The sequence below is a fragment of the Zootoca vivipara genome, chromosome 7, assembly GCF_963506605.1.
Source record: "Zootoca vivipara chromosome 7, rZooViv1.1, whole genome shotgun sequence".
In the NCBI taxonomy this organism is placed as follows: Eukaryota; Metazoa; Chordata; class Lepidosauria; order Squamata; family Lacertidae; genus Zootoca; species Zootoca vivipara.
This window is the reverse complement of record NC_083282.1, coordinates 52,436,821-52,463,811: the sequence shown is the minus strand read 5'-3', so window position 1 is coordinate 52,463,811 and position 26,991 is coordinate 52,436,821. Positions and strand designations below refer to the sequence as shown.

The following is a 26,991-nucleotide window of genomic DNA, read 5'->3' as shown; positions in this document are numbered from 1 at the left end:
CAGGTCGGGAATGATAGAGCTCATGTCACAGGCACTGTACCCTGCAGGACTAACAGTCATGACAGACAAGCTAGCTAGGAGCAGAAAAGGGTTGGGAGCTGACACTCCATTTTCTCAGTGATTGAATACTGTGGTCCTTTGCTCAACATCCCCGCCAAAGAAGCACCTGAGGAAAGGCACATGAATCAAAAGAAGCAAATGAGCAAAAGCTTGTTTGTCAAACACAAAAATGTTAATTAGGAAAGGAGGCTTTAATAGTCAAACAATTGAATCTTTACAGTACTTAAATTCATCTAGCTTAAGAGCACCATCCCTGCTGGTTAGGCTATGGATGTATGCACTTAAGAGTGGAATCTTCACTTGCATTTATAAGACAGGAGGTTGTATGAATTCAGGGAAGCAGATACTGGTATATACAGACACAGTTTCACTTTGCTTCTGAAGCAGCTTGAAATCAAGGTGTTTGCAATGCACTTAAACTGAACAACTATATATTTGTACAGACGAAGAAGTAGGTCAAAAAAGGAATCCGTGGAAGGACAGGCATCAAAAGGTCTCTAGAACTGACATGTGTTTACTGGGTCCCCAACACACTTCATTTATTTACAGAAGTTAATAAATCCTGCACAAAATTGCATCTAGACACTGCATGACTAAACACAGACCGTATCAGACAAAAGACACAGGCTAGCTATCAAATTTCAATCATATACTGGGCTGTCAAGAAGTAGCTAGCATGACTGATTACTTGCTGGAGTCACAACCTCTCCAGCTCAGCTGAGATCACACCACTTTCGACAATGTTTTGAGACACCCATGCGCTCAGACACCCAGCTTAGGTTTATTTGTATTCAACATGTTGTAACCAATCCTCCTTTTTGCTGCCAAAATCACTTGAGCACTTTCTTACTGTAAGCAGATGTTGACCCTGATCCAAGCACAAGGAGCAATAACAAGAAGATCTGCTGTGCATTCCTGTCTTGGTACAGAACAACAATCAAGCCTTACCCTCACCCTACCTAACTGAGCAAATGGGAGTCAATTGTAATTAAATAATAATAATAATCAACATATACACCCTGAAGGACAAACAAAACAAAGTAAAACAAAACTGAAGGACAGCATACAAACACCATGCAGAAGACTTCACTGCTATTTATAAGCCCACCTGCCTTATAAATACTGTAATCTCAGTGCAAGATTCCAAAATATTGATCAGACTTAGTGGCACAGGTGTTAGGTAGCTCATGGCCAGGTATGCAACTTTTAAATTCAAAACATTTGATATACAACTGTTGTGCACTTAACCCTGTGGCAGAAGCTGTTATCAGATACAACAGAATGGTACCAAGCTTACAAGATATGCTATAATGCTGGGGAAAACATTCAGCCATTAAGCCATCAGTCCTTAGTATCTGGGCAGTGGTATACTGATGAGAACAAAATCAAAATTCCCTATTATAGAAAGGTGCCTTCTTTCTAGTCTGACCTTCCTAGGGCTGGATCTAGACACATCAGAGAAGAGTTTCAGGAAAACGTAAATTTTGTATGAGAAATCGTATTGGCAAAAATGGGACTCCACAGCGCCATCTGGTGTCACAGTGTTATAATGCATATACAACACATAAAGGTAAAGGGGTAAAGGGACCCCTGACCATTAGGTCCAGTTGCGACCGACTCTGGGGTTGCGGCACTCATCTCACTTTATTGGCCGAGGGAGCCGGCGTACAGCTTCCAGGTCATGTGGCCAGCATGACTAAGCCGCTTCTGGCGAACCAGAGCAGTGCACGGAAACGCTGTTTACCTTCCCGCTGTATTTACCTGCACTTTGACATGCTTTCGAACAGCTAGGTTGGCAGGAGCTGGGACCGAGCAACAGGAGCTCACCCCGTCGCGGGGATTTGAACTGCCGACCTTCTGATTGGCAAGCCCTAGGCTCTGTGGTTTAACCCACAGCACTACCTGTGTATAAAATGCTATGTCTTTACCCATCTAGCTGAGTCCTTAGTTTTAGCAGTCAGCCAACTGATCATATTATCCTTTTGTCTGCTATGTTAAATGATTTCATTCTAAGAATATTCAAACCAGTGTTATGCCTTCTAAAGAGGTGAAATAGGAAACATCTACCGGCTGGTTGCTGATGCAAAATGATTTGGTGGCACTGAGCCCAGGCCATAGTGGAAAGGCTATATCACTGAATAACTCCTCCTTTATAGATATTACCTGATTTTCTTCCTAGAGATCTACCAGCTGAAAAACTAAGGGTAAAGTAAGTTATTGAAATTGAATTTCTCAGAGTGGACAACTGAAACATGTCATTTTATCAAGAGAAGGAAAACATATTTACATATACTTAATGCTCTCTACAGAATCCTAGCTCATTACTAACTAACAAGCTATTCATTTCGTAAGTAAATAACATTCCATACCCTGGTCAATGCAGCCAAACTATCACTGTAAAGTTTCCAGATAGAACTGTAAGATGGGCTAGTTTCCCATCTCTTCCTGTTTCTATGATTAACCATACCCATATCTGAAGAAGTGTGCATGCACATGAAAGCTCATACCTATGACAAACTTAGTTGGTCTCTAAGGCGCTACTGGAATGATTTTTTTAATTTTGTTTTGAGTGCGTCAGACCAACACGGCTACCTACCTGTAACTCATACCCAGAATGTCTAACCCAGGAAGCAAATAGCAGGGGATAAAAACACAGGGAGTTGAATTTCTAAGGCCCTGCCATACATACTGCACCCTTTTAGAAAACTTAGACATAACCCTGAAGAGGAATCTTGCCATGAGAAATCACTCTCATTCTTTTGTATCTATTTTTGTTATAAATGCATCACCATCATGATGAAAAATAGCTGTAAGAATGGCTTTTCACTGAATTCATCCAGAATCAAGAAGTGTGCCAACTCATGCAAATAATTGGCAGTTCCGTATCTTGTGAGCATTGCCTCAATTCTGATGCCTGGCCAAGCAGGAATACTTAATGTCCAAGCCCTTCTTTCTTTCTTAGAGCAATTAAGTTAAAAGTGTGTGTGTGTGGGGGGGGTGTAATTAAGAAAACGTCTTATTATAGTTAAAGAAATTGAAACAAAAATGAAGTATGCAATAGATCAGGGGTAGGGAACCTAAGGGTCGTTTAACCGGCCCACGAGCCGCCCGCTCAACGAGTCCCTGTGCGCTGTGCTAAATTGGCGCAGCACGGCACGGGGACTCGCTTCCATGGTGCTGGAAATCGCATCTGCGCACGCTCACCCGTGCACACAATCCAGCCCACAGAGGGATCTCCGTTGGAGTGAACCGGCCCAGGCGAGGTAAACCTTGCCGACCCCTGCAATAGATGGAGAGGCAGGCTTTTGGATGCTAATCCTTTTGCCTTAGGGATGCCGTTTCCATGCAGTCATTTCAGTGTTTCCTGGAGATACACATCTGAGCCAAAGAGAGGTTTTGAAAGCTGTGTTCAAGGCTAATAATAATAGTAATGCTACTTCATACAAGAAATGTACAGAACACTCTCAATTCGTTCACACAGACTCCTTAAAACAGCTAGAGAAAACTGAACATTATTGCCTTTGGTGGAGGAGAGTTCAGTTATATCAGCTGGGTTGGATCCTGCTACTTTTATACATTAAGAACTCACAGTGCTAAGTAGCACTCAGTTAATGGAAAAGTTCTACATTGGAATACAAGAGATCAAGGAAGTTGCAGGAAAGCAATCATATGGCTATATAAAAAGCTACAGATGTAAGCGCAGAAAAATAAAACTGACACCCAAATCCTCCCAACTCTAGTACTAAAAGTGACTGTGTGAGACAGAGTGAACAATCTTAAGAGCATTTCAGATCCTTGAGGAAAAGTGTGGGTGCGTTTGTGTCATGCAAGCACAAACACTTGCTTCTGCCTGTATTTACAAAAATAAATGCAGGATCCCCTCTTTTCTTGCTCAGAGCTTTAGTTCTATACATTTATCTATGTTAAGGATCAAAGAAGGTGCCTCCCAAGGTTCTGCTCAAACAACATTTGTTTTCATTTATAGTGAAATCATGTGAAAGAAGTGAGAAAAATAAAACAGCATGCTTTTAAACAAGTGAAGAGAGCTCCCCTTTAGTGCCTTATAAAAGGAAACTGAGACCCCATTCACAGGCAGTGTTATCCTTGGCCCTCTTCCCCACACTTCCACTGTAGGAAATGGCACACACAGAGGAAAAACTATTCACTGTAGTTTGAAAGTAATGAAGTGAATCCGGTTTTTAATACCTGCATAAAAAATGAATGCAAGACGTTCAGGAAAAAGCATCTGGTGCAGGGTTGAGATTAAGCTTGGCATGGAAAGGCGTATAATAAAGCACATACACAGTCACTCAATTTCCAATTAGACTTCTTTCATCTTTAAACTCCATCAGAGCAATGGGGCTTCGGTATTTTACTTTAGAACGATTATGCCCCTGTTCACTTTCTTTACAATATAATCTGCTGTCTCTGCTGCATACAAATCTGTTCCTTTCAGTAGGCCCAAAACAACATTAAAGCTTGCTGACTGCTAGCTATTAAGTAGAACAAACATGGTCCACCCACTTTGAGGCATTAATTTTCCCTATGAAAAACAGTGCATGTCAAAATTTGGTGCAACTTTAAGGCTCATGATCATGGCTACCTTCAGGATCCTGGTTCCAGGTATCTCTGAAGATCAATTGCTGGGAATCACAAGCAGGAGAGTGCTAATACAGTACACTCATCTCATGCTTGTCGGCTTCCAGGTTAGAGGTATTATGGTTTCAATGTGGAATCCTTTTCTGAAAATACAATTTTCAGAATTTTGGGGACTGTTATCTCACCTGCACTGCAAACAAAATCTGCAACACTGCTCAAGTCTCCGGTAAAAGTTCATACTTTGTCCTAAGCTGGCATCAGTTATAAAGCACACGATCCTAACACTTAACAATATTTCTCATTGAAATCAATGAAAGTTACCTTTAAATAAGATGCTTCAAATCAGGCTGCAAGTGTTCTGCATGGTTACTGTGCCTATAACGCTTCATCCAGTTCTCTGAAAATCCCATATTCATACAACTGTGTTTTTGTTGCAACACCCTGCATTCCGAAGATGGCAGGGGGATTTGTTTCCTGTGGAATTAGCACTCGCTTAAAAGCCTCACCCATTTCAGCAGATGAAAGCAAGACCAGCCGTCATCCTAAGTAAAGCTAACACAGCAACTCGGAAAGCAGCTGTTAGCAGTAGTAAGTAATCAAAACAGAGTGAAGGAAGCAGAGAGCAGCACAAACACAAAGGAACATTGTGCCCATAAGGCGATTCAGGGGTTGGCTCCAAGGACACAAGATGAAAGGTTTTTTTAAAAATTGACTATATAAAATGAGTGGGGAAGGGAGGCTTTCTGCTACTGTCAGCAAACAGCATTAGGATAACAATTGTGAAAATGCTCTAGGGAGGCTCACTCAAGTTCCCAACAGACTGTGCCCACATCACCAACATCATGATCGGGACAAGATCTCATTTAAGAGCATTAGCGTTGAGAACATTCTCCTCCTTCATTCTGTCTGAGATTTTATCTGCACACGCACGCACACGCACACACACCATGTCTTTGGCAGATAGGAAACTGAAGCCACAATCAACATTTCTACTGTCAAAAGAAAGGTGGTGGGAGCCATCTGCTCATGCCACTAGTAAAATCAAAATACACCGCAGGTGCACAAATTCATGCTAAATAACTCTGCGGTCTATCTTCAATAACTTTACCAGCTTAGCTAAGCAACTTTTGCATATGTTCAATTGCTGAATTTTGACTCACTACCTCCTTGAAGATCAACAGAAAAAGAGAATACGGTATGTGTAAATATTTGTAGCTCTTGGGCCAGTGGAAAGGTAGATATTGACTCTGAGGAGCCTGTCCACGTTGCTCTCAGTAATCAGGGGGTTCAATCCTACTCAAGGAAGCCTGAGATGAGCCTTTATCTTGGGGCAGCGAATCATGGCTGCACTCAGTGCAGAGGCCAACCAGGAGGTCCAGCAGTGCCGCCAAGCTCAGGATGCTCATGCTGCAGCCCATCCACCAGCAGCTGCTCCAGCTTCTTCAGCCACACCTTGGCCAACAAATGCTAAACTTGGTTCATGTACCCAACCAGCCCTGGGTGTTGGCAGCCGCCTTTCTTGCCATCACATTGAATCTTTGGTCTGAAGGTTCTGTTGCTATTTTATTTTATTTTTTTAAAAAACTTTATTATATAGAGTCTTCCCACTGCTCTTTGGCTATTGCTAATCCTGGACAGTACTTCCAAGTACTTCCTAGTAATCAGTTTGGCTGATTGCAACAGGTTACAGTGCTTCTGTGTAGTCTTCTTCTTCTCTGCTTCCTTGGGCTATACTAGCTTCCGCTCAGGTCTCTTTTCTCATTTCCTCCAGCTCCTGTTCCACTTCCTTGTAAATTGTAAGTTGGACTGAACAGTCAGCATTTAGCCCACCTTGAATTTCATGCCTAGATTACCTTTCATTGGAAAAGTCACTTGCCTTTTTGCTGTGATCTTGCTTTCATTAACCATATTTCTAAAACCGAAAGGTAGTACAGAAATGTTTATACAAATAATATACACAATCCTTAGACTGGAACTCAATGAGACTTTTCCTTGAGAGAAACCCTTGTTCCAATTCCTTCCATATTGACACTGGGCTGGCTTTGCTAAATACTGAAAGCTGAATTTTGAGTAGTGCAGCCACCTTATTTTTATTTTTATTTTGTTGAATATATACTGTCCTATACCCAGAGGTCTTGCTCCTATGACTTTAGCAGCAACACAAAAACATATTTAAAGAGCTGATTAAGTTCATGCCAGGAAAAGTTACACCTGCTTAACTGTTTACATCCAACTGTTTCTAAAAGCACTGGAGCAAGGCCAGTAAAAAGGTTACTCAGTTACTGGGTCTCTCTTGCTTATCCTCCTGTGGTCAGCCATCTCCTTCTTCCTCTGAGTGGAACTTTCCTCCAAGTTGGAAAAAAAATAAGTGTAGACTTGGCTTCAACGAGGCAGTGTTTGAGTATGGCCTGCCTATGGTGGTCCCATTTTGCATACTTCACAGTATTACACAGCTCAAGTTATTGTGACACATGTACCTTTTCTGCCTCTGAGTATAAACCTCATGAGAAGAAAATTTTGCAAAGGGGGGCGACGGTGAAAGAGGACAATAATATCTACAATGTTTACAAGTGCAGTGGGTGATAAGAGACTTGTGACCCTCTGAGGCTGATCATGTTTTCAAACCAAATCCCCACAACTGATTTTCTGGTCAGCAATCTAATCACTGCCTCCACTAGCAAACTCAAGATTCTGAGTTTTTGTGCAAAGTCACATGCTTTATTCACTACACCTATGCGTGCCCAGGCAAGATGTATCTTATGGGAAGTAACACAGAAGTTAGGTAGCAAAACCGTAGCATAGAATGTTTCTTCTAGTGTGCCGCTTTTAATCACCATTTGCACAGGAGTATTTTAGAATCTGCCCAGTTTACAGTTTCAGGGTTTGCTGGCCACCTCTGCAGAAATTCGTTTCTCACATGAAATGCTTAACATGCTTTTTGAGATCTTTCTGCTTCACACAGGAGCCTTTTAGCACTGCCTCCCACTGCTCTTTACTGGGGCAGCCCCTATATTCTGGTACCTTACCTGCCCCCTTTTTGCTTTTGGGTAAGATAATGGAAGAAGAGCTGTGGCTCAGTGGTACGGCATCGACTTTGCATGCAGAAGATCCCAGACCCAGATTGGCTTCAGTAACGTTGCCCCATCATTGCCCCACTGAAGTGAATAGAACCCGGTGGTAAACACCAGACAGTCTAGCAGACAGTGACATGCTTTAGGTTGCAACAATAGCAGTCTAAAATACATGTAATCCCCCTATAGACTTAAATGCCAAAAGTTCTGAACTGAACCTGCTTTTTTAAAATATACTTTTTAAAGTGCTTATGATCTGTTTCCTGATGGACTAGCTGCTGTTGACAATGTCCTCTACTCAAGTGGCACTGTGCTTTGTGAAATAACTTACTGTTAAATGATGCAGCTCTTCAAACATCTGGCATGACAGTATGCCTGCATTTTTCTCACCCTTTAAAATTAGCACACACTGCTCACCCCCCAAAGTATGGATTGAGCCCATTTAAATCTTTAAAATTGTGGTTACCATATCTGGCATCAGTACACATTTTATTTTTATAAGGTAGTTTGCCAATTGAATATTTCTGTCCAGGGATCTGCACTAATCCAGCTGGATCTATTTTCCTCCTTTTCCCCAATATATTGTATGTTTTTCTTACAACACTTGATCCAGCCGACAGAACACCTTTTTCACATTATATGTTGCATTTATATAGCACGTATCAAGCATTCAAAGCCTTTAATGTGCATGAGCTCAGGAGTCCTTCAAACTTCCCTGTATAGTAGGCTAACACTATTCTCTCTCTATTGCAGAGGGAGAGACAAAGAGAAAACAGAGGGTTCCCCTATCGCTCAGGTGAGAATTCAAACTGGAGACTTACTGCATTAGAATAGCCTTCTTAAGACATTCTACATGTGTGCAAGTAACAACATGCAAGTGGGGATGAGAATGCTAAGTTCTGATCACCCTGTCCATATTCCCCTCTACAAGGGTAATATTCTTAAAAAGCTGTGGGGGTTTTCTTTTTTTGAATTCTGAAAAAATTGGAGTGCTAAATCATGTAGGAAGCTTCCATGAGTTCAGGAGGCTTTCTGCTCCAGATACTCTCCCTGTGCAGCTTATGGAGGCAAGAAGGATGGCAATGGCAAGAGCTTAACACACTTGTCACTCCCTTGTTGCTTTTACAGCAAGAGTAGAACACCTGGAGGGGGCTAGTAGTATGAGGCATTACTCCTCAAACCATGATGCATTTCTGACCACCAAATCATGTTAGTTATATCTAAATGGAGTACTGTACTACTTCCACTATGTCATTCTTACTTATATCTCTTTGTCTCACTTATGCATTTTACACAATTTCCCTTTTAACCTATAAATGGAATGTCTTTAAAAAATATCCCTTCATAAGGCATTTCTTATGACCAGCACTTTAGAAACTCAGAAGAAGCAGCCCAAGGAGGAAGCCATAAAGGAAGGTGAATCAATGGAGAGAAGACACAATACAGTAGGAAGGCCTGATGAGCAGAACCTCGGTGCCCCAAGAGTTTGGGGATCGAATTTAGATTTCCAAAGACTACAGAGGAGCAAGCACCGTTCTAGCAGGACATCTATTTCAATTTGTACTCACTGCCATTAAAGTAAGGCCACATGTTAGCAGTCCGCTACCTGCTTTGTGTACACAAACATATGAGGCAGCAGCCAATTCCCAGAACTGAACTTACCAGGAAGGGTCAACAGCTAATGAGTTTATGCCTAGGATTTATTTTTATTTAAGTTTTTCATGAAAAAAATAATTCCCATTTTTGTTTTTTCCAAGTATATTATTTTCAGGTTTGTGTATAAGAGCAGCTGCCACTGTGCTCTTTTGGTACTGTCCCAGACCTTCTCAGGTGGCAAAGCATATCTCTTTGGCAGACAACCAATCATATTGGCTGTAAAACAGGAGGCGCTGCTAAGTGCATGCTACTGCTAGAGATAGCCAGAATGTCTGGAACGTTTCCCAAGGACATTAGACCATGAGACAACATCCCAAGGAACAGGCAAGTTATGGACAGGAGAAATAAATGAATCCTACGGTGCTTGCATTATGGAATCTCAACTTAAGCTCCATGAATAAAGCTTCTCTGTACTGTCCTGCAACTGGAGAAGAAAAAATTAATAAGGCTCTAAGCTCATTTCATTTCAGAGTACAAAGCCCCTAGAGCAGGCATGTCAAACCTGCGGCCCTCCAGATGTTTTGGACTACAATTCCCATCTTCCCCAGTAGGTTTGACATGCCTGCCCTAGAGAAATAAAAACAAATGATCCTGGTTATTTCCCAGGTAAAGTTCTACTGCTGGGTGTGTGGGATTGTGTGCACACTCAAGATAAATAGATTGCAACTGGAAGCAGAGTATTTTGTTTATTTTAAAAAAAATTATAGACTACTTTCTATTTAAAAATATTGAAGTGGTTTACAATATTAAAACATTAAAAAACATTTTATATGCACACATATTAAAAATTCCAAGCTGTATGATCCAGTGTTAATGATCAGGAAATGCAGAACAAATAGGTGTGTTTTCAATAAATGCCAGCAGCATGGATGACTCCCATTCAACAGTCTGAATCCAAGGATTCTGTAGTGCAGGGTAGTTAGGGTTAGGCTGTGCCCTTTCCCCCAGCTCTATGCTTGTATTATTCATGTATAGGTCGTAGCTGTGTAGAGCAGGTGCCCCGATCAAGCATAGCCAGTGTTCGAAACTCCCATTGTTCTAGGCACATTTTGCAACAGGGAATTTCTTCAGCTCGATCAGTTTCTGAGCTCTGGGTGCAGTACTGCGCCTAAAATTTCAGATTAAACCTGCAGAGTGGAAGGAAAGGAGGACCTTTTTCTGCCTTCCCACTTCCAGCTACTCTCTGAAGACTGAAGAAGAGACCCTCTTAAGAATATTAAGGGGGTGGGCAGGGGAAGGACTAGACTATGTGAAAAATGAACATAAGATTTTAGCTGCAGTTCATTCATTTTCAGCTTTGTATTCTCGCTATTAAAAAGCACGCCTAGACATTCCGTTGTTGCACCCATAACCTAAGATTAAGGTGCCATTTAGCTTTCATATCTCAGTTTCTAACACTGAGCATAGCCATTCCATTTATACAGGATCTCATGCACTGGGCTTTCCTTACTGACAACCACACACAACACACAGATGTGCTCCTGTCTCTTCACAGCCATTCAACAGAATGTGACAGTTCTGGAGGTCAAGCACCTTGTCCTTAGCTGCTAGACCATGTCAGCTTAGCAACTATAAACAGACATGATGGAAGCTTAAAATCACAATTGTGGTATCTGGCAATGTCCTTCCATTAAAGGAGTGTTTGCTCTGGCAAGTATTCTCATCACAACCTTCCTCTGGCGGCCTGTATCTGGTTCTCTAAATCATAAAGTCTTTGTGTTTGCCGCCTCATCCAGCCGACCAGCAGCAACAAACTGATCACTAGCGCCACTTGAAATAATAAAATCACCACAATAGGGTGGAGAGCAATATTTAGTACTCCATTTGAACTTGGAGACCATCCAAGAAGCACCTCCCACCAGGCGTGGTCTCCAGCAGATTTAACTGTGGCTACAATCTGGGCAATCTCCCTATTGCTATGCTGAATCTCAAGTGCAGCATTTTCACCCATGTCTTTGATTTTCAACAATTCCTGCTTCAGGGAGGGGTGAGAAAGCAGGTTTTTCAGAGTAGAAAGGCCAAGGCCTAGAGAAATAGGCGAGATTTCTCGGTACAAAGAGGGGTAAGCCTTCATGTGCTGCACAGTCCAAACAGGTACCCGAAATTGGAAATCACAGCCTACAAGCACACTAATATTGCAAAAACAACGGTTAATATAAGGCAGCATAGGCTGGATAACCAGACCATTAATGATTACAAACTCACATGGCGTTCTTACACAAATACATCCCTTCCCAGTATACACAACAGTAGAACTTTCTTCTTGGATTACATCAAAAGAGCAGTGGGAACTATTTACAAGCTGAGGAGAGAAGCATTCATGGTGTTCTTCTAAACTGTTGTCATCACATACAAAGCCCAAGTTTTCCCTTTTCACACAACCTTGCACATTAACTGTTTGCCAGTCACCATTCCTCATCCGTGCCCACCTATTGGAGTCCCTGGAATACATGACCAAATCTTTGTCAATCTGGAATCCCAAGGGGACCACTGGATAGATTGGGATGATCTGGGTGGCTTCTACGGTTATTAAAAATAACCGCAGCATATTCTGGGCAGAATCATAAGATGCATTTAGCAACCTCCACCAAGCCTCCAAGGCTATTTCTCCTGAAGTGAGCTCTGGCCGAATTAAATTGCTCACCTCCATGGGAATGTTTCCCGCCTTGGCCTCTCGAATCATTCCCATGACTACATTCTGTGTGATTGCTTGTGCCTGTTCACATGCTAAAGCCAATGAAACATTGCTTTGGAGGGACTGGATTCCAGACACTATCAACGTGCTGTCCTCTTCTAATATTGCTTCCCAGACTGGAAGCACTTTACTGATAGCTTGTGGTTGTTCTGTGAGCTGCAAGAGAGATTTGGTTAATGGGCCGGTCAGTTTCCCTATTTGTTTTGTGGAATATGAAAGTTTATTAGCCAAGACTTCTATGTTGGCTGCATCTATGAAAGAAAGACCTGCTCCTAGGGGCCCAAGCCAATCCATCAGCTCTCTTTTAACCCTTTCCCCATGATGTACTCCATCCCACATTTTAACCCACTCCATCCAACCTCTGTGGCTGACTCCGAGAAAGGGAGCACATTGAGGTGCTCTCTGTGACACATTCAACCCCTCAAAATGAATTTGCACCTCCTTTAGTGAGGTCTGGGGGTGCATGACAATTTGTTCAGGCTGATCTAATTTCAACACATGAGACCCGACGATGGGGTTGGTCAAACGGCGAAGTGGGAGGATGTCTGTGATCAGGGGATTAAATGTAAGAATTGTTTTGTTTTGAGAGCCAAATTCTACCCGGTATGAACCTTGCTCACTTATTTCCTCCGTGATGGCAACATAACCATAAAATTTAAACCTAATAGAGGACATTTGTTGGTCACAGTGTGTCCCCCTGATCGGCACCACCCAGTCTGGTGGCCCCTGTCGAATTAAGTCCATTCCCTTTAATTCCCACTCCTTTGATTCCCAATTAACGATCAGGCGTGTGATGTTATTTCCGGAGGGTGAAATCAAGGACAGCTGGAACTGATCTCCAGGAAACCTAGTGTTCTGGGTTCCAACAACAGTTCGCAGATGCAGCGGTGCACCAGGTTTCCATAAAGCAGCAGAAATGAGGGCAACATCGCATGAACCTTCCTGGATGCTGCTGCTTCCGGCTGAACGAGAATCCAGGTGTGTAGGCAAAGGTCGGCAAGAAACAGGAATGCGAATACTTGAACTGGCAGTCTGCATGCTGTAACAAAAATGTCCAACTTCTCCACTGGTCTTGAGGGTGCAGTTGGCTATGTCTCTCCAGTGGCAGCTGACTGAGTCTGAGACGGCATGGAACATGTAGAAGCTCTGGAACACTCCAGGGTTGGATCCATTGGCGTACAATCCATGCATGTGACAAAGCAACTTTGCTTCAGCTACTCCTCCTTTTGGCAGACAGGCCCACAACTTCACAGGGATGGCAGACACATTCGGGGTGGCAGAAACAATCATCCATCCGTTCCCCAGGAACAGCAGCAAAGGAAACAACATGCTGAAAACACCTGAGAGAAAGAGAACAGAAAAAGGATCTCCGAAACCCCAGTTGTCTGGGTATGCATCACTACTGCAACTCCAGTTCTTTGATGAGGCATCAGTGACAAGTGCAGTATCCATGAAAAAGAAAGGACTGCTGGTCCAAGTTAGCAGTCAGAATGGCTACTAAGTGATGGACTAGATTCAGATTGAGACCAAGAATCCTGGGGATATACAGTATATTTCTGCTCAGAAAGCATGTTATAACAAGGGACTAGTGGCCCACCTGGAATACATTCTAGTGGCACAACCCAGCCAGCATATTTTACTTATTTTATTAGCTGTCTTCCAGAATAATCTTTTCCAGATTTAGTATCCAGAAATCAGGGGATTTCTAGTGACCCAAGATTAAGAGATGCTTGGCATCCCTGAAAAGAGAAGAGAGAGAAAACTTTTTATTTAGCTGTCTACACACTTGGCATCCAACATGGAAATTTTTGGCCGTAATGCTCAACAGACAGTCAAAGAATAGGAAACCAATTTCTACTTTAATTATGAAATTTAAAAACTTTCCACTCCTCCCAACACTGGAAACTTCCACTCTGCATATTCTAGGGCAGTTCAACAATTATAAGTGTTTAAATACAGGTAGGTAGCCGTGTTGGTCTGAGTCGAAGCAAAATAAAAAAAATTCCTTCAGTAGCACCTTAAAGACCAACTAAGTTTTTATTTTGGTATGAGCTTTCGTGGTATCTGACGAAGTGTGCATGCACACGAAAGCTCATACCAAAATAAAAACTTAGTTGGTCTTTAAGGTGCTACTGAAGGAATTTTTTTATTTAAGTGTTTAAATACTTGTTTTTCTTTTCTTCTTTTTACTGAGATGGCAGGACAATCCAGAATGTATTCTGGGCATGGGGTTAGAGATTTATTTTATTTATTTACAAAATTTAAATACTGCTTGACTGTGAGAAAACCTCTAAGTGGTCGTAAGTATAAAGTAAAGCATTAAACCTCAGTATAAAAGCAGTTAAAGTAGTTATTTAAAAACACGTAGAAGTGTCATTAGCATACTGATAACTCATTGCCTCCAAACTCCTAATGACAGCTCCAAGCAGGTTCATGTAAATATTAAATAGCACTGGGGAAAGAATAGTGTCATGCTGCTTCATGTAAGTGCAAGGGGCAACAAAGCACTCTCCCCAAAAGCATTGTCCTGTAGGTAGGACAGGAACCATAGGAATACAGTGCCCTCCAATTCCCATTTGACAGTGTCAGTCCAGTAGGATACCATTGTCAATGATACTGAAAGTTGCAAACAGAGCGAGAAGCAAAAGCAAAGTTGCACTCCCCTTGTCCCACTATTCGAAAAGGTTATCCATCAGGGCAACCAAGAGACACTCAATCCCATGGCCAGGCCTGAACCCAGATAGGAACAGACCTAAATAATCCATGACATCCAATAATGCTTGCAGCTGCCCTACCAGAATTCTCTTCACCACATTCCCCAATAAAGGTAGTTGCAACTGGTTGATATTCTAGTCCAAGGAGTTCAGGCCTAGTTTTCCTCAGGAGAGGTTGAACCACAGTCTCTTTCAAGGGAGTAGACACCATCCCCTTACGGACATCAGTGCTAACCACACTCTGGCCTAAGAGTGTCCCAGGAGGGACAGGGATCAAGAGGACACATGGTCAGGCATATAGCCAGCACCTTGTCTACATCAGCAGACTGCATCAGCTGAAACTGATCTCACAACATCACTGACTATGGCATTGGGTATTTCATCTAGAACTGCAATAACCGCAGAATTAAGGTCACTCTGAAGTCAAGTGACTTTATCTTCAAAATATATAGCCAGTTGGTCACAGTAGGTCCTCTAATGCTCCAGAGGTCCTTCCCCCACAGTGGAAGTCAGTAACCTCCAGAATGTTTGAAATAATTCCACTGGCCAAAGACTAGAGAATGCAATGCAAGCTGTGAATGAGCCTTCTTTGCAGCTTGCATGCACTGCCACACAGTTGGCACAGTTACTGCACTAACCAGCGTTCAGTCAACTTCAGAGTGAGACTTGTGTCACTTGCGCTCTAGTCTTCATTCTGCTTGCTTCATATCCCGAAGCTCTCTAGAATACCAAGGAGCTGTCCTGGCTCCACAATGCCAAAGAGGATGCTCAGGGAGAGCTCATGTCAACCACTCATTTCATCTCACTACCCCATAGTGAAACCAGGGCATCAACAGGATTGTCCAGAGTGTTTAGGAATTCCTCAAGAATTCAGGAACCCCTCTAGTTCCATTAGTCTCTGAGAGTGGGCCATCCAAACAGGCCCACCACCATGACTACTAATGTTCCAACCATGACAAGAGACTGAATTGCATCCCCCCTCCCCAAAAATGTTTGATCTATCCCTCATATCACTTGGGCTAAAGACAACATCAAGTGTGCCCTGTCTGATGTGTTGGACCAATGACCATTTAAAACAGTCCCATGGTGGCTCTGCCACTGGGCAACAGGGCGGTCAATAGACCAGCTACATTCCTAGTCAGCCACTCAACTCCAGCTATACTTTCCCCTGCCCATCACCACTGAAACTGGGGAAACATACTCACAACTCCTTCCTAGCTGCCCACCCAGACACATCCTGGCACCATCATCCAATGTCACACTATACAGCTGGGCAATTAGGGCCAGAGTTAAACAAATGTCCAGCAATAGGCACATCCCACACTTTCAGGTGGAAGGTAGTAACTTCATAACTCTCCTTATGCTGTTTCTCACTCAGAGGGAACCCACCAAACCAAGTTTCTCCTCTTCCTGGCTTTCACAGGCCTGCTCCCTACTCATTTTCAGTGTCTTAGAATTTTAGAATTATAGAGTTTGAAGGAACCCTGAGTGTCATCTAGTCCAACCCCCTGCAATTCAGGAATCATAGCTGAGAAATCCTTAACATATCCTTGACCATCCAACCTCTGAGGTAGTCAATTCCACCGTCGAATAGGTCTTACCACCAGAAAGTTCTTTCTCATGTATAGACAGAATCTCCCTTCCTGTAATTTGAATCCACTGCTTTGGGTCCTACCCCCTGGAGCAGCAGAAAACAAGTTTGTTCCATCTTCCATGCAATAGCCCTTCAGATATTTGAATATGGCTATCATATCACCTCTCAATCTTCACTTCTCCAGGCTAAACATACCCAACTCCCTCAACCATTCCTCATAAGGCTTTGGGGATACCCTGGTACACATCAGATTCTGCATCTACACTCCAGCTATATCCACTCAACTAGCATTCAAGCAGTACCACTCACTGCAATCAGCACAAACACTCTCTTACCTGAAGACAGAGATCTAACAGGACAAAAACTGCATAGTCATCCTGTAGATTTGCTCTCCTGCTGATGAAGCAGCCGCCTATACATAAAGATGCTTGCCAATCCCACCTATTCCCCCCCCCACCATCTCCATTCCCTCCCCATTAACCTCTTACACCAAGAGTGGGCAAGTGTTTTGGGTCCCAACCCACATGCTAGCTTTGACAAGTAGGGAGAGCAACCCACCTGCCACGCACATGACATTATTATTGTATCACATGATTGTTCCACCCTCCTGTCAAAATCTCTTGTGGGGTTTCCAAGCACTTGATGCTGCTGAAGGAAGCCACAGAGAAGCCTGCAGTTTAAAATGCAGCCAGTGGTCCAGGGCTGCTGCAGCCTGTTCCAACTGCCCCTCCGCAGCTCACTTCCCTTCATCATTCACAGTGCCACCTATCTGTGCCCAATCAAACTTCAGGGTGATGGCATTCTTGCATATTTATGATATGTAAGCTATATTAAACTGTATTTATTATTTTCTCAATAAAATTGCTGCTTTTTGAATAAAAACCTGTAAATGGCATACAGACAGCAGGAAATTCTGATTTATTTCTGCCTCAAATGCTTGTTTCCTTACCTTCTTAGTCGCCCTTCTCCAATCTGTTATCCTTCAAATGCTTCAGACTACAACTTCTTTCATTCTTAACTGTTGGTCATGCTGACGGGGGCTGATGGGAGTGAATTCAAAACACTGAAGGGCACACCAGGCTGAGGAAAGCTGTTCAATGCCATTAAACCCAGACTTACAGCAGAAGTCTAACCATGCCTACTCAGAATTAAGTCCTATTGATTTCAATGAAGCTTACGCTCAGATAAGTTGAGTTAAGACTGTAGCCTTACTTTGTTTTGCAAGTATGCTTTGTGTTCTGAACGAAAGCCTATGCTGAAGTTTCATATAATTTAACTTTATTTGTCAAGAACTTCCAGCCAGAAGCTAGTGGTTTCCTCTCCCTCTCTGTTTTCCTAGGCACAGAGAGAAACTGCCACTCACACCAACAATTCAGCTTTGTACTGGGTAGCATTGCAGTCTAGGCTGCACTCATCCAAGACAGCTGGAAAAGTGTTTAGCAACCCTCTTGCCCCCTCTACAGATGCCTTGAGATTGCTGACTGAACAGTGAGAAATGTGGAACTATTAACTTTACAGAGTTGCATTTTCTCACCCCATTTGCCAGTCATATCAACACTTTCCTGTCTGGCACCCAAATACATTTTCAGTGTGCAAAACTAAAACACCTGCAGATGAACAGATGGCCCTGCAACACTAAGACTATCAGACACTATGCCTATGAGAGAGTAAGAGTCATATCATTGTACACAAACAAATGATGGCACCAAGGCCAACAAGGCAGTGCTAAGTCATAACAAAATCTACCACACCATCCATTCTGCCAAGGACAAGGTCTCCCGAAGAGATCAGAACTAGAGGCTTCAGAGCAAGTTCCAAGAGCATCATGGCAGGTTCCCTTATCCTTGGGGAAGGTTCCAGTTTAACAACAACATGGGTAATAAAATAAGATGGAAACACTTACTAAAATCCCTGCCCCTTAAAATCTTAAATCTAACCACTGGAAGTCAGCCCCCAAAAGGGTAATTTCCCAATGCTTCTCAAAAGTGCTGAAGCTTGCTCAATCTCAAAATAACAGAATTTCCAAATTAATGCTGCAGCCACCAAGGCACACCTTGCTTCCAAACAATCAAGAGGGCCTTCTTGGCTGATCTAAGATGTATCTTTATATTTTAAGGTTACAGAAAATGTGAGGAGTCGTATATGTCTACTTATTTCAGAGTGAAGAAAGGAGAGAGTCTCAAAAAGGTTAACTTCAGGCAGAGGTGCCTCCAACAACAGTTTGTCAGTCACTGATTAAATAATAGTGGCAATTTTCTCACAAGCATGAATTTAGAACTAATCCAGAATAACAAAACAAGTGAGGATTAGAATCTAGATCACACTTTACAGAGCAGTTGCTAGAAACCCCATCAGTAAAGAGGAAAAACAAGACAATGTCATAGGAACGTATTTTTTTCACAAGGAAGTTGAAAGCTCTGTGTAGAAACTTCTCTATGAGTCATTCATGAAGAAGGAACAAAGGCTTTCTATGGAAATCTAGAGATTTTTCCTGTGGAAATTTTAGCATGCTTACATCTAGGGGAAATTTTTGATAATGAATACTTTAAATATATCTATCTCTATATATATATCAAATAAAGAAATGCATATTCAAGCCAACAATTCAAAAATTCCTCTTCTGGTAATAAGGGGTTTGGGGAATTCCTTTTCCTTCATGCAACAAAGCGGGTTTGATGAAGACCCCCTCAAGTCTGAAGCATTTAATTGCAGTATTACAAAAGACAGGTCCAAACCTCCTCCAATCAGAGCGGTCTATAAATCTTGTCTCTTCAGAAGTAAGATTACTTTAGATAACACTGTGAGGATTAAAAACTGAGCAAACAACAGGAGACCATTCTGTTAATGATTTTCACAGGGATTAGTAAGGCATAATAGCTCTCCCACATTTCTCAGGGCAGTGTATTTTTTTCTCCCCTCCCCCTCCCAAAAAAGACACCTATCATTGTTACTGGTTTTTGAGTCCAAAACAAGAAATATGTTGGAACTGATAACTGTCAAAAGGTATTAAGAAAGAGCTGCCAATAAAAGTGACTTCACCTGTCATAAAAGTGAACACAGAACGAAGTGGAGCAGCAAAAATGGCAGGATCTCACTAGCCTGTACTTGTCTTCAGAAATCTCAGATTTTTCAACTGTATGGGTAAAACATTTACACATCAAATAAAAAATGATGTAATACTATGCTGGGAGGCTGGGGCAGCAGAGAAGACAATGAAATGATTTGGTCCTACTAATGTTCAACTGTCAGCACTTGGGACTCTCATTTGCTCGCCAACCCTGCCAATCCCTGCACTGTCTTGACAACTCCCATATCCTTACAGCTCCTTTAACCCACCCCATCAAAACCCACCCTGTTTCCAATCTCTGTCTCACAGTTTGTCCAAAACTCTTGCCTCCTCCAACATTTCACCCTAGTCCCAAGATCCCCCGTCACTGTCAATCACAGAAAATAGGGGCATGAAGAGAAGAGAGCTTTCCCCCCTTTCAGCATGCACCGCTTTCGCTGGCAGAAGAAAACGTGCATTTATAAATGGACACTTCTTTCTGGTGGCAGTGAACTAAGGAGAGAATGTTTTCAACCTGTAGCAACAACAGGAGGGAATGCCCACCTGTGCCACCCACCTACCCACTTGCTTGCTCTGCTGGCTGTTTACTAATGCTACTGACCTGCCTGCTTTGGTCACTCACTCTGTCCTCTGTTGTTGTGTTGCAATATGTGGTTGCCCACTGGCAGTCACACAAACTGCAGTGTGAAAAACTGGAAGATATAAAATGCCCCTACTCGGAAGCATCTGTAAAAATAGGTTTGGTTACTCCTGAAAGCTAGTATCTTATTTCCTATTTTAAAGCAACACAAAAGACCCGTGAGAAAAATTTCCTGCCAGGGTGTATCCTATCTGTCCATCTGAAGAGCAGCATGATAATCTCTTCCCAGTAAGCTCTCTTGCCAGCATCAAGGCCACATGTGGAAAACAGACTGAAGCTTTTTTTGTCAATAAATACAAATATGACCGTGGTCATATACTCAACTCAGAAATGTAATGAATGTGGGAACAGACTGCGATATAGTTATACTAAGAGTGAAGACAGCAAGAATACCAGATTTTTTGGTGGTGGTGTTTTAAGTAAGAAATTTTTTTATAAGGGCCTTGTGGAGTCATTTCAAGAGCAGCAAAGGCTTTTCCAGAGAGGGCAGCTCTGAACTTTGACAAATGGATGCTTTTCTCTTTGGTAAACTTTTAGCATGCCTCAGTTATATGGTCTTTGCCCAGCCAAATTCACCACAGATGGTGACCCTTTGATTGGGCATCTGCTCCAGCACTCTGCATGCTTCTTGAAGACTGTACACCACCAGGGCAGTGTTTCTCTGAAATGAAAATGTTGATCCTCTCAGAGGATGAGAAAGGACTGCATGAAACTCCAAAGAAAAGGGCTTTATCTTACAGATTGTTTTGTTTCAGATACAAACAAAATTCCAGCTGTGAAAAGAAAGGATAGGACTTTCTCTACTATGTGGCAACTAAAGGGCTCTACAATTCTATGATTCTATTATTCTGAAGAGGAATCGAATTGGCGAATCTTACTCCCAATGCCTTATAAAAAAATTCCTTCAGTAGCCAGGTATCTGAAGAAGTGTGCATGCACACGAAAGCTCATACCAAAATATAAACTTAGTTGGTCTTTAAGGTGCTACTGAAGGAATTTTTTTATTTTGCTTCGACTCAGACCAACACGGCTACCTACCTGTAACTCCCAATGCCTTGATAGAGTTGATGGGTGGGTACTAAAAATTTTAGTCAACAGAAGGGATGCCACATGCCACAGTCATCTTTGAAAGGTGGGTCCTGTCCATGCACAGATCCTATATATGGGTTGGCACAGAGAGACACTTAAAAGAACAGCAGCTGCAAGTAACTGCATCACTATTGTAAATTTATATCCCATGTCCTTCTCCAAAGAGTGGTGGCTTAAAAATAAATAAATAGTGAAATCAGAGTAGATCTATTGAAATTAATGGACCCAATTCAGTCATGTTTCAGTGGATCTACTCTGAGGAAAACTAGTTGAATAACACCCATTGCTTAAAAAATAATAATGTAATGTAAACCTCCAAAGCCTCCAAGATAATCAGTTTTCAATTGTGCCCAGCATCTGTATACTACTAAATATTTTGATGACTTTGCTGTATGCACTATACAGCAGTTTTCACAACAATGGCAATATCTCTAAGTATCATTTACAGGTAGGTAGTCGTGTTGGTCTGACGTAGTCGAAACAAAAAAAAATCCTTCCAGTAGCACCTTAGAGACCAACTAAGTTTGTCATTTGTATGAGCTTTCCTGTGCATGCACACTTCTTCAGTATCTGAAGAAGTGTGCATGCACACGAAAGCTCATACCAATGACAAACTTAGTTGGTCTCTAAGGTGCTACTCTAAGTATCATAATTGATGTTTCATCAGCATTTTCACTTGACCTGTGAAATTGCTCTGTGGGAACAACAATTTCCTGCTGAGTCTGTTTGGAATGTTATACTGCTCTTCAATTTTAGATTTTAATGCTCAGTCTCTAAAAGAAGAAAGACAGTACATTGGCAACACCTAAAATCCTACATCATCTTCCACATTAAAATGACCATATTATGAGTCACTGCTGGCAGTGTTCAGCTACTTAGAAAGAGAAATGCCAGTGCTTTACTTTAATGGCAGGTTATTTTACCAGGTGTTCAAATATAATCTGCTAAGAAACTGTTATACTAATGTTGCATGCTCACCAAAAAGTTCAGAAAATCACACTGCAGGCTTTCATTTCATTCGGGTGAGATGGAACACAGCTGATCTGTGTCTCTGAACAAAGGCAGAGCCTATTGAAAGCAGACTCAGCAGAAACCCGATGCTGATATACTGAGCTTAATTAACAAAGTTGCTTTGAAACATTCAGGGCAGTAGCATGTTGAACTACCTTCGATGAGAATTTTCATAACAAAACTCACACCACTTATTCATGATCCTGCAGCTCAAACAAACAGAACCGAGAATAGATCAGAGGCTACTCACACGTCTCCAGCCTAGATCTCTGTAAGCCCTAACACAGCGTCTCCTTTTCCAAATGCTAAGAAAACAGAAATTAAGGTCTTACTGACTCTAAGCAATAGATTGTCCCTACATTACAGAATCCTAAACACCCTCTTGCCTGCACACTGGCTGCAGTATATTAAAACCATGAAAAACAGCAACTCACCCGCCAGGAGAATTCAGCAGAATGCCTGCAGCATCTGAAAGGAGCATGTGACTTTGTGTACTTCTCTATCGCTCCGCCTCTGCCTCTGCCACCTGCTCAGAGTGTTTATGGAATTGCTGGCCAAGAAAATAGCACAGCTACTGCTTCATGACGGCACTCAAATTCTTTGCCCTTTCTCAGTACAGTTTTAGAAGAGGGTTGCACATGAAGCACTACTTAAGCCAGGGGAAGCAGGGAGTCCCCAGAAAATTCACTGGTGGTGTTACAAGTCAGTAATTGAGACCCATGTCATGATCAGGGCGCAAGAGGCTTCTTTTGAATCAAGGCAGTGGCCACTCACAGCATATAAGCCAGTTTTGCTCCCCACCCCACCCCAACATACACACTTTTTCATTCATGTTTACAAAGTTCCTGAAAAGAGCTTTTGAAATAAAAATCAGAAAAGTAAAACAGGCGGAAGCTGTTCTTTTGCCATGGAAATGGCACAGTCACTACACTACTCCTTGCTATTATGCCCAATGTAGGTAATACAGAGAAGGTAAGCAAGCAGGATTCAGAGTGAGCTCTCCCCTTTGAACAGGGTGTTAGAACTTGTAAATCTCCCATGAGTACGAACTAGAAACAAGAAGGGAATGTAGTTTTCTGAACCAGACCAATGACCACAAACACAAGCCAAGAATTATCACCATACCTACTCTTCATTGAAAAGCTTTCTGATGTTTATTGTCAAAGATAGCATGCCATTCCTAAAGTTCTTCAGAATCACCTTGACTCATCAGACTGAGGCAGATACAGTAAAGGATTCAAGATGTAGCTGACCATCCTGCACCCAGCTTTTGCAGAAGCTAGTGGATCCAAATGTGCTGTTCAAGCCAACCTCTTTTTCCTGGCCAAAACTGGTAAGTATGCCCAGCAGTAATTATATGGATCTTCCTAACCATATCCCTTCACCTACAATGGTTTATTTTATTGACTGATTGCATTTATATCCCACCTTTGTCTCCAAGGAGTTCAAGGCGGCATACCTGGTTCCCCCAACCCTCATCATTTTATCCTCACAAGCAGCTTGGGGTGTAGGTTAGGCTGAGATGCAGTGAGTGGCCCAAGATCACACACTGAGCTTCCTGACTGAGTGGGGATTTGAACCCTGGTCTTCTAGGTCCTAGTCCAACACTCTAACCACTACACGGCACCCCATACACAAAACATGAACACACGGAGCATCTGCTAGCTTGCAGGGTTAGTTTCTGGGTGTGAAGGGTGCAGATGGCTTCCCATTTGCTGCTCTGTGGAAGCACATGATGTGTAGAAGAAATGCTGTCACATACTGTTTAGTGCACAGGGAAGCTGTCCTCTCGCAGACAGAACTTGCATTTGGCCTTGGGCTCTAAGTGACCTGAGTGGTCTCTACATCTTGCCACCATGCACAAACAATAGGCAGCACAGTGCCCTCTGTCGTCTAAATTGCTTATACTCTTATTACTGAGCGAAGTATACTACATGTGCATCTTTAAAAGAATCCTGCATTACAAGAGCCAATCACAATTAGTCCTGTGTATTTGTCGCAACACAAGCATATTTTCAAAGCATATTTTTAAAAATAAAAGGGTGCAATTTCTATTAAAGCATTTTGTTACTCTCCCAAACACAAAGCAATCCAAGCACACCAGATATCACTGCTTATCAACCAGTTCAGAAATTCATTCTTCTCCCCTCCTGTTGCCCACTGGGCAGGTTAATAGGAATATTTGGATTTTACTCTTCGTCCCCAGCAAAAAGGCAACAGCAGGGTCACTGTTCCTACTTGCAGTGGTAAGACAGGGATTTTGTATCCCCATTTCAGGCTTTTGTTTTTACAGAGGGTGTGATCCATGCACGAAACTTGTTCTATCATGAGGATCACTTCTTGAAGGACTCTGTGATTACAGTGTAACAAAGAACACTCTAAAAATGTGGCATTTTCTTTACAAAAGCAATAAAATAAACAATCATTTCACAATCAGTATCAAACTACATATTTGTATTTAAAAGGAAGGCGTCGGTCTGTTTATTTATTTGCTACCTACCCTTTACTATAAAGTCCCTGGGCAGGTTACAACCATAAAAATATACAATTATAAAACAAGTAAAACAGTTACAAACATAAAGCAGGATACGTAAAAACACTTCCATTTAGAAAACGTTAAAAACAATTCCACAAATTAAAAACAGTTTAAATATAGTTCTAATACAGATGCATTAATTTATAGCAACTATAGAAGTGAAATCTATTGCACCCTGCCCCTAGGATGTTGGGATGAAAGGCAGGTTGAATACCCTTAATAAATAATAATTCCTCCATCTTCTAGTAAAATATGACAAGTCCAATGAAGATGCAATGGTGATATGATTAAGACAATATTAAATTATAGAAATAAATCTTCTGCAATAAACAGTTTTGTTACCATCAGAAAGTTAAAGATTAAAGTAAATGTAAGAGTGAGTTTAAGATTCCGTTTTGGATATTAATCATATTATTTTTGCTGTTATCTGGATTATGTTCTTGTATTTTATTGTTGGACCTTATTATGAATTATCAATGGACTAATTTTAATGCATATTTGCTAACATTTCATTAGCCTATTGTTTATATGACTATTTAAATTTTGTTATGTATTGTAATTGTTAGTGAATTATCTTACATAAACTTTTTGATGTCAGCCATTTTGAGGATGGTTCAGCATGGAAAAGTGGCATACAAATAAATAATGGTGGCGATAATAAACAGAAAGCTACTTGGGATTTCTTTTAGGTTTCAGATGCTCCACTTCATTCCAGATAATCTCCATATACCACAAAACAATGACAATGGTCCATGCTAGTTCTTTCAGCAGACCACTGGGCCAGCATAGGCGAGACAAGGAGATCACATTGCACAAAATTCCAGAAAACATAGTTGCTCCTCCATTTACTCAAACATTAATTTTCAACCTTTCGCTTTACTGAACTGGCAGTGTGGGAATGCCTTAAATATGAACAGATGAGTTTGCAGAAGAACACAAACAAAACCACTATAATTTTCTGTCCTCATTTCTGAAAGGCTACACAGGGGGTGGAGTTGTGCACCATATCAAACCTGGTAAAGCCATGGAAATACATAACTTATACTTGGTACTAAGAAACAACAGCCTTGTCTTAACCAAGGTAACTAGGCTTGTAAATCAGTCAGCTAAGCCTTCCAAAGATAGGCAGTGACAGTACTTACAAACTATATGTGAATCTTTTTCATGCAGCAGAAATGCACAGAAAGGTATTCAACTAGGTTTCAATGAAAGAAGACCAATTAAAATTAGTTGACTTTACATAGTCATTAATTTCAATAGGTCTACTCTGAGCGAAACTTAGTTAATTACCACCCATATCATTTAATGAACAGGATTTTCAAGACCACAGCATGGAACAATTTCAGGGACTAACAGTATTTTACAAAAACACAGGAAGGCATTAGTGTCTAACATGCACTCATTTAAACTCTAATAATTCTTATTTTTTACAGAGGGAGTGCTGTAAGATACGGAGAATAAACTACCAAACATGAGTGGTGAGAATTTAGCAGCATGTTACCCACAACTCCAACTCACACTCTAACTCCATAATACTCTAAAGCACAGATTAAAACAGAAGGTTAATATACATTCTCTCGTTTATTACTGTATTTCACAGATAACACTGAGACACATTGCGTTCATTTACATTTGTCAGCTGTTCAAATAGTAAAGGTAAAGGGACCCCTGACCATTAGGTCCAGTCGTGACCGACTCTGGGGTTGCACGCTCATCTCGCATTATTGGCCGAGGGAGCCGGCGTATAGCTTCCAGGTCATGTGGCCAGCATGACAAAGCCGCTTCTGGCAAACCAGAGCAGCACATGGAAAGGCCGTTTACCTTCCCGCTGTAGCGGTTCCTATTTATCTACTTGCATTTTGACATGCTTTCGAACTGCTAGGTTGGCAGGAGCTGGGACCAAGCAACGGGAGCTCACCCCGTCACAGGGATTCGAACCGCCGACCTTCTGATCAGCAAGCCCTAGGCTCAGTGGTTTAACCACAGTGCCACCTGGGTCCCTTTAAACAGTAAGGAGTACTACCTGTATAATCACATGCAGAATTTGAAAACAACAGAATCCGAAAACAACCCCCACATCCACTACTGGGACTTTCCAGAGTATAATCCAATATATAATAATCAAATATACATTGAACCCCCAAACTGAGATTTTAAGAGCAGGTTACCTCTTTTGACCAAATCTCTCCGTTCACCTGTTGGTGAAAGCCAACCTGTCGTTACCATGTCAGCATGAAGGAAGTCCCAAATGGAAAGAAA

General features: G+C 41.8%; 1 protein-coding gene across 4 annotated transcripts in view; it reads right to left on the bottom strand.

Moving 5' to 3' along the window:
- PPARD (peroxisome proliferator activated receptor delta) overlaps positions 1-26,991 on the bottom strand; it is a 45,902-nt gene that overhangs the window by 12,599 nt on the left and 6,312 nt on the right. The window contains exon 2 of one of the 4 annotated variants that reach the window (XR_009557916.1): positions 4,981-26,991. Coding sequence is in view for 1 of the 4 variants with exons in the window: in XM_060277040.1 (XP_060133023.1) it covers positions 11,050-13,533 (2,484 nt within the window). In the remaining 3 variants the exon portion in view is untranslated. The other 3 variants (XM_060277040.1, XM_060277041.1, XM_035122211.2) reach the window with 3 other exon arrangements.